At 38.0% G+C, this 8,841-nt stretch overlaps 1 protein-coding gene across 1 annotated transcript; it reads right to left on the bottom strand.

Annotated features, from left to right (window-relative positions):
* Positions 1–568: 568 nt before the first annotated feature.
* Positions 569–8,028, bottom strand: Kera (keratocan). Its single transcript, NM_001108087.1, has 3 exons — positions 7,859–8,028; positions 5,550–6,446; positions 569–1,473 (listed from the first exon to the last, which is right to left on the bottom strand). The coding sequence occupies exons 2-3, from the start codon at positions 6,436–6,438 to the stop codon at positions 1,307–1,309; spliced, it is 1,056 nt and encodes a 351-aa protein (NP_001101557.1). The 5' UTR covers positions 6,439–6,446; positions 7,859–8,028; the 3' UTR covers positions 569–1,306.
* Positions 8,029–8,841: the final 813 nt, after the last annotated feature.

The raw sequence follows: 8,841 nt of genomic DNA, 5'->3' as shown, positions 1-8,841 counted from the left end.
ATATTTTATTTGGCCTCTCATTTTAAATAAATTGGAATATGAAAATAAATAGAGAATACTTTACATCATGTTTTCTTCAAGAGAATTCATGTAGGAAAGATGATAAGTTTTTGAAAGACTTTGAAGTATAGACATCTTTTTGAAGTATAGAACTCTTTTAGTGTGTCACAAGTGTATAAGATTTTTTTTCTATTGAAATATATTGGCATGTTAGGAAAATTGTTTGGAAAGCATATAGAGATCCATGTGTAAATCTTAATCTTTGTATCATATATTTGTTATTATAGTATGTAAAAAAATTCATAGAACTAGATTACAATATCAAAATATACCTTGCTGACAAATGAAGTGCTGAGTTTTTAAAAACTGATTGCAAGTCGATGTATTACATCATTTACTTAGAATATAATTGTTGTATGCTTCCTGAAAGAAAAGTATGATAGAACATATTTGTTTGAAATCATGCTAGCAAAATAATGGAGACCATAACACTCTCTTCTTATAACATGCTTCTGAATGAAAGTTGTGAATAGTGTCCTTCAAACAAACATCACACCTCAATTTTGTTAGAAAACATTCATTTTTTATTTAGAAAATCTCCAAAATCATAATCAAAATAAGAGCTGAATAGTTTGCAAACTGTGTTATAATGACTGGAAAATTTAGGGATTCAGTTACTGGAGATAGTGCATAATATCTAAGGAAACATACGTAAGAAAAGATAGCGAACCACCAGTTTCTTCTGAATTATCATTGAACTCTAAGGGACTCCAGCGTCTCCTGCTTTATCATTTTATTCCAATAACTAGATGTCTCTTTTTATGAACCTCTCTTTTTATGAACCATTTGACTAGTGGGTTCCTTATAACTATGAGACAGGAATATTTCATATATTTCATATTCTTCAGAGCTTTCTCCTGCTGCTCCATTGTGTGTGGTGCTTATAGAGAGTAGACACTATGAGCACACCAAATTTAGGAAATTTGGTCACATACAAGCAAATTATTTTGAATGTGTGACAATGAAAAAAATGGGTATTAGTAGCTGCAAGGAGACAAAAATAGCTTTGAGTTGAGGAACTTTCTCAACTCTGTGTCTGTTTTGTTAATCAGAGGAAAGCAAACTAATGCAAGTGGTCCCTGTATGTCACTGATGAGCATCCTTGATCATAAACAAGCAGCACATATGAAAACGGTGGTTAAGAACAACTGCAAGTGTGGTTTATGACCTAGACCTAGAAGTAACAATCAAATCTCATACCACACACATCTACTCTTAAACCATTGTGGGTTCTCTGAAGCTGCTTTTATATGATGAAAGCCTGAAGAAGTTTGAAGCATGCCACTAAATCCATCGGGATTGGTGGCTTGATTTCATTCCCATCCAGACGCAGGTAACTCAGTTGAGGTCCGTGAAGGAAGGCATCCTGTCCTGCGCGCAGTGTGCTGGGACATATTACCGACATGTTCACATCTATGGAGGCAGAGATGGCATGGATGATTACATTGAAACAGCAGAGAGTCTGGAGGTCTAGACTAACAAGGCACTACAGTGGTCCTAAGGGGCCAGGTGACATCATGTAATGGAAACCTTAGAGATACAAACCATTGTCACATAGGTTAGTATGCTTCTCTCTTTCCTGAAAGAATCCTGAAAGGGTGTTGGGGTAACAGCTGCCGTCTCCTAGTGCTGTACTCTGCTATATTTTAGTGTGGAACTTACATAGGTAATATTGTTGCAAACTGTAATGGAGTTAAGGTAAATGAGGTAGGTCAGTTATATTCTAAGTTTACAGGTGAGATGGACTTTGTCTCAATTGCCTTACGGTACAAAATGAGAAATGTATTCAGATGGTTAAAGGCAGAGGTAGCGGATCTGGCCCAAAGGAGATGGATTAATGTTTGAAAGAGTCTTACAAAGGGTGTGTGCTTTAATCATACCTTAAAATCTTCAAAATAGTATATGGTAAATGTTCATAAATGCTTCTAATATAATTCTCCATATAATACTTACAGCATGAATCTTCGCACATAAGAATATTTTGGTGGAGGGAAGGCATTTGCCAATAGTTGAATTACAAAGGACTGAGACCAAGAAATATCCCATAAACCTAGTATTTATGAGAGAACAACCTGCCTTAGAGTAGTGCTCACAGTGCCAAATGCCACATCAAGACTTCTCCAGAGTGAAGGGCCTTTAAACCAGACCTCTGAACTACAAACTTTGGAGAACATTGGAGGAGATGATCTCAAACCTCAGTCCACGTGTTCTGTTTTTTCACCAAAGGCTTTGAGCAAGAGTTCCTTTTCAACTAGTCTCCTCTAACGTGGGAAAGATTCTTACCTGTGACCCTATGGGTGCAAGAAAACTCACATAATAATGTTTAATGATTTTCTACTTGGATCATGGCTATGTTGTCCAAACCATGTGTTGCCTTGTAAGTTAACTCAATGTAAATAATGGCTTACATGTGAATCAGTGTTGTGATTATCACACTGTCACATATATTTCCACTTCCTCCACACAGACTTAGATCAAGAAATATGAGTACTCTTCTTACCCAAGTATTATAGAAAAAGCAGACCCAGATTAGGCCTTTTTTCTTACTTGGATCCTTGCCCACCAGGGATACTGTGCTTTATCTAGTGCCTTGATTAACATTCTTGTCCCTCTTCCCCCTTATAGCCAGCAGATACAAATAACTGGAATGTAAGAAACCAGAGTTCTGAATTTAATCATTTTCCATGTAGGATTTTCCACAGAGAATGGGGAGAATTGACTTGTTGAAGTATATACATATTTTACATAAAACCTCAAGTCCTTTATCCTGTTCAGAAGAAGACCCTGTTTTTCCAAAAATCGCAAAAATAAAGTTCATTGGAAAATCCAATGGGCTCTTGATATAAAAGTTTTGTTTCTGGAAAACATATGTTTTTAACAATTAGATTATGTGGCAAGAAGAATTAGGTACACTAACAATTATTATAAAACCATGTGATTCATGAAGTTATGGTCCAGTTTTTCTAAGATGTGCAGCTTGGTTTTCATATGGATCCTAAACAACTAGCGCGGGTATTATCTCTAACGTCGTTGCCTGTCTGTGGAATCAGCTCCCTAACTCAGTTGTCTTCTGGCCTCAGTGGGGGAAGAAGGGCCTAGCCCTGCAGAGACTTGATGTTCCAGCAATGGGGTAAAAACTGAAGGGGAAGGGGGTTTCCACCCTGTCAGAGGAGAAGCAGAGGGAGGATGGGAGGAGGAACTATGGGAGGGGTATTGACCAGGATTGGGTACAGTGATTGAAATATAAAGTGAAGAAAAAATAGTTAATGTACAAAAAAGAAAAACAAAGAGAAAGAAAGAAAGAAAGAAAGAAAGAAAGAAAGAAAGAAAGAAAGAAAGGAAGGAAGAAAGGAAGAGGGAGAGGAAGAGAGAAGGAGGGGGAAAGAAAAGTAAAAGAAAAATGAAACAAAAAAGGAAATTCTTGCTCTGTATTTATTTCTTTAACAAATAACACTAAGATTCCTGTGTTAAATGAGGGGGCAAGACTTCATTTTATTTAAGGTAAGAAGCTGACTCTGCCTCTCTTCTTGGACCTGCAGTTACTCTGTGACTCTTTGAAACCTGACCTCCAGTTCCCTCTCTGCACTTCCCAACAATGTCACACAGGCTCTTGGAAGGTTTTGCATTTCTCTAACCATGGACAAGAAACAATAGTACTATTACGAGTCTGAAATTTTAGGCCCCATTTCAGATCCATGGGTCATAAATACCTGGGTTGGGGGAACCACTACAACCTTTTTCAATATCAGTTGATTGTGAAATATGCTGATATATAAGAATTATTAGAATATGGACTGTATGAACACAGTCTTTAAAAATGCTTTACAAAAAAATGCTTTGCAAACCTTCAGTGGAGGAGGACACAGTGCTTTGCTTCCCCATCTTGCTGATACCTCACTCCTGAACACTGGGTCTCAAGTTCCCAGTGTGTAAGACTCACATGCAATTATCTATGTAGAGACACTTGAAGTCAACTCTTTATTCCAGATGTCTGTGGGATTTGTTAAAGATAGAGTGTACCTGCAGAAGCATAGACCTCTTCAGGAAAGCTCACACACTCTGGGCCCTCCTTCTTCGTGATGTTTGACTCAGCTAAGACTGCTCATCTAACAAGCTTTCTAAGTTGCATCTTTTCCTTCTCACTGGTGAATTTTTTCACCATAGGGAGGAAAATAACCACTGTGGTGGTGGCATGTCATTTAGTTCCAGGATTTTAGGCTCGAATCCATGGCATCAATAATGTAAACAAAAATCGATGATACCCACGCAGTTCCTGGGGGAAAGGTGGTCTAATCCTGTAATGACAGGCTTATTTGATCATATGCTCAGTGAAACTTTAGTAAGAGATAACTAGGAGGCATAACCCTGTGGCATTTTCCTGATTTACTTTCTATAAAGCATTTCCATCAACTCTTGTTTCAAGATTGCATTTTAACAAACTTTCCAAAAGGAATTGCCTTGTGATTATCCTTCCAAAAGGCTTATGCTGAAGAACGTACAGAAGGCACCAACAAACGGAAGATGTATTCTATATTCTAGGCTATATACTAGCAACACTGTGCATGGAACATAGGACTGTTCGATTCTACCCACAGAGACAGCTTGTCCTGACTATGAACTGGTGAAGTTCATCTCAAATGTTTCCAAGAAGGTACTTTGTGCAGCCAGTTCATCTCTCAATAATAGCTTTGATTCGAAAGATTTCAACATGCTCCACTCTCTACTCCATGTCTGAGGATGTTTTCAAGAAGCAGTAACATTTTCCTTGCTGAGGATGTACCACTGATTGACAGTTCCCTCACTGGGTTCCATTTCAAGTGAGCACAACCATGAGCTGTGATAACAGTTCTCTATGTGTGATTCCCAGAACCTCAGGATCAGTCCCTGAGAAGCTGCTGAAAATGAGAGGTCCATGTCCTATCTCAAAACTTGTGACTCAGAAACTCAGGGGTGCAGACCATAATGTGCACTCTATCTGGGGCTATTTGATTGGTGATGATAATTATGGAAATGCAGGCATCAACTCTTCTATAATCCCTTAAATCCTGTTCTACATATTACTTCTGAGCTTGTTGATGCCTTCTGTACTTTCCTCAATACATTTTTCCCCTCAAAGTGCCAGGCATGTTGGCACAAGCCTCTTGCATTCACCCTGAAAGATATATTGAGACATAATGATATTTACCCATAGAGATATCAGAATCCCAGAGGGGAAACAAATAGGACGGTGTACTTTCTACCCTACATACAAGCCTTGTGTAGATTACTATGACTCAGTTCTTGATCTCAAACTTGAAGGTTTGGGCATCTTGATATTTTTCATAACTGTAGAAACAAAGTTGTGTAATGAAAACTGAAAATAATCTGTCAGTTATATCAACCCACTAGTCATTGGTATGGGACAACACAAGCTTCTATTCCTACAAGGGGCAGAGACTAGACACGGTGATCGATATTTTGGTCACTGGTAGATTTTCATGGCTACTTACTTTTAATTTTGTTGTGATCCAGGTGTAGATGCTGTAGGTTAGCATTGATTCGGGGAAAGTTTGTGAGCTGGTTGTGAGACAGTTGGAGGTCTAGAATGGAGGACACATCAAAACCCCTCGACGGGAGACCTGCATCTGATAGCTTGTTGTGGTTGAGCCTCAGGAAGGCCACTTTAGGAATCACGTTGAAATAATTCTCAGGTATCCCTTCAATGGAGTTGTTGTCCAGAAAAAGTTGCATGGTGTTGGCTGGTAATCTTGGGGGCATGTTCCTTAGGGCATTCTTGGCCATATTTAGCTGCATGAGATTCTTAAGCCCCTTGAAGGTATCTCTTTGAAAGGCATTGTCTAACAGTTTGTTATGTTGCAGATCAAGAAGTGTCAGGTTTTCCAGATTACTGAAGGTCCCCTGAGGGATGCTGGATACTTTGTTTCTGGCTAATTGCAATTGTTCCAAACTTCTTGGCAGTGGGGAAGGTACCTCCTCTAGCTCATTGTCTTCTAGAAACAGGAAAAGAAGCTTCTTTAGCTGACTTAGGGCCCCCTTCTCAATCCCGTAGTTGGTTATTTTGTTCTTGTTTAAATTGATCCATCTCAGCTGGGTGGCATTCTCAAATGGCTTCTCTGGTATTGTTTCAATCAGGTTGTTTTCCAGGTACAGGTACCGGATCCTTGAAGGGATAGCAGGGATTTCTGTGAGACCTCTGTTCTCACAGTATAAGGCAGTAGGGAAACTCGGTGGACAGAAGCATTCTCTGGGACAGTAGAAGTCATCATGGACATCCCACTCCTCTGGGTCCTGTACTTCATAGGCCTGCCTCACACTCTGTGTCCACACAGTGTCTACTATGAGTAACACCCAGAGTATCAAACAGGTTGGGGTTGCCATTGCAGTGCCTGTGGAGAAAGCAACACTCACGTGACTAATAGTGCACTGACCTTTAGACAAAGGCATGCATCAAATCGGTAATCATTGCTTAGTTACAGGAGAGCTGAGAGTATCAACTTCGCATCCATGCATAGCAACGGAGTCACGTTTATTGAGTCCTCATCATAGGAAAAGCACTTTACAGACATTGAAAGAAATCCACAGTCACTGAGCACTCTGGGTTGAACTGAGTCATAGCGAAAGCTGAGAAATGGAAAGCAACGTTCACAAACTTTAAGTGCTTTTCCATTTCAAGTTATTAATTCAAGAAACTTCACTGAGACCAGTAGTGAGTATAAAAGAACAAAATGTGATCTAATAAACTAAGTGGCAACTCCGTGCCGTTCCTCGGAGATGGGCATCTGCATGTGCTTTTATTTTACTCTTAAATGAGCCAACATCTGGAGGATATTTTCCAGGTTTTTTGTCCCTTGGACTAAAGAAATGTAGACATCAAAGAACAATTTAGAAGGTTATGGTGAAAGAAGGGTTTAGGATCTGAAGAAAAGTTTGTGACTCATCTCTGGTTCTGAATTTTTCAGGTAAGTTTTTCTTTTGAGAGAGAGTTGTATAACTTTAAGTACAGTATCAGAATCGAGATGTGCAGCCAAGAAATGGAATTATGAATTCTCTCATATAACCTTTACCTCCTAGTTAATTCTTAAAATTTCCTTCATATAGACTATTTCTATTTTGTACAAATGCGTATATATGCTCATGCCTGTATATGACAGAAATTTTATGTATAGCTAACATATCATTTATGTAATTTGGTATATATTTATTCAAATATTACATAATTAATCAGAATAAAAGAATACAAATATTTAGAACATAGGTCAGAAATTCCCCTTTATTTATATGTCCAATATAGATGGTAACAAAGACTAGGTTAATATATTCTGGTGTAGGATGCTTTTAAGAGAGAGACTTTCCCCATTGAATAGCACCAGATATAACAGCCACAAAGAACTGTCAGAGAAAAACATATGTATAATAAAAATGTTAAGCACACTCTTATAACATATATGTTACAAATACATATATCAAAATTTCAGTTACCTCAATGTGCATTTAGCTACACCAACTGATAATAAGCAGAAATACATTTCAATGTTTCCTAGGGCCATGAAGATAAAACCACTCATTAATGTTGGTCTTTCATTCCTCCCATTAAAGTTCAGATCTGCTTCTGCAAGCTGTCAGAATCCCTCTGACTGCAGAACGCTTCTCTGGAGTACTTCCAACAAAGACAAGTTAATATTTTTTCAAAGTAGAGTAATGCATTTTTCCATTGATTACTGAAATTGTAACCTTGAATCTTTTGAATCAGAACTCTTAATTCCAAACCAAAAGTTGTAAAAAGTACAAAACGGTTTACCTTGCTTTCCAGGAATATATCGTTGAGTCCTGTGGCTGGTCTTAAGTTAGCTAAAATAAGTTGATGGGGGATAAAAGAAAAAATGTTTTGACTGTATGCTATTGAATCTCCAATCTGAAAAAAAAATGAAACGTATGGTGACTGGTCACCATGAAGACGTTTTGATGTATTGTTTCCACTCTGACAGGCTTCAGGATAGCTTACCTCAGCCCTCTTGGATCTTCTCCTTCCTTTCCTATTGGTCACTGCAACTCACAGTAATGGATTGACCCAATCTTTGCTGATGGATTTTTAAAGTCCTTTGTAAGATGTGTGCACGGTTGGCTCCAATTTCAACCCATCCAACAATTGCAGTACCTTGTTACCTATGAAGCTCAGCAAAGAAAATTTTTCTTTGCAGTCCAAAACTGGTTTTCAATAATCAAGGAAAGTCTTCCTCTTAGTTCACAATTCCAGGGATGTTAAAAGGTACTGATGTACACATCTGATCCACCAGCCAGCAACTGAGGAGAACTTTAGTTGTAACAAAAACAAAAGAAAATTTTCAAGCGTGTTTTTTTCCCCTCTAGATGATCTTTTAAAACAATTAAACTCAAAAGTAAAGGCCAATATATTCTGTTCTGGTGGACATATTTTATTCATCTCTGATATGAAACAGATGCTGGAATGTTTTATGAAGGAAAACATACATTTGCAAAAAATTAAAATTCTCCCTGAGTAGCTGTAGCTGAGTAATTAAGTATTGAATTTGTTAGTCACCTTTGTTTCACAGACTCGATTTTGTATCTATATTCCACACTCCTTAATAATAAGTTTAAGTAACTATTAAAACAGGAGGTTTTTTACTCATATTTTTGCACCTGTTTTACATTCAGTGACTTACAGGGCATTCTGGTACATTGACTTCATTTATTTAACATATGTCTAAGCTCTTCTATCCATCACATTCAAGGTCAAAAAGGGGTAATTCTGGTGAGGTGGGA

Source organism: Rattus norvegicus, chromosome 7 (assembly GCF_021556685.1).
Source record: "Rattus norvegicus strain SHRSP/BbbUtx chromosome 7, alternate assembly SHRSP_T2T, whole genome shotgun sequence".
Lineage (NCBI taxonomy): Eukaryota > Metazoa > Chordata > Mammalia > Rodentia > Muridae > Rattus > Rattus norvegicus.
The sequence above is the reverse complement of the archived record's forward strand: the minus strand, read 5'-3'. Positions and strand labels throughout refer to the sequence as shown.

Bases quoted from the DNA above. Each gene is read 5' to 3' on its own strand.
- Kera (NM_001108087.1), bottom strand. From the start codon at position 6,438: ATGGCAACCCCAACCTGTTTGATACTCTGGGTGTTACTCATAGTAGAC. The intron at 1,474-5,549 runs GTAAGTAGCCAT...CTGCCTCCATAG, and splicing joins GGATCACAACAAAATTAAAA to ATGTGAACATGTCGGTAATA.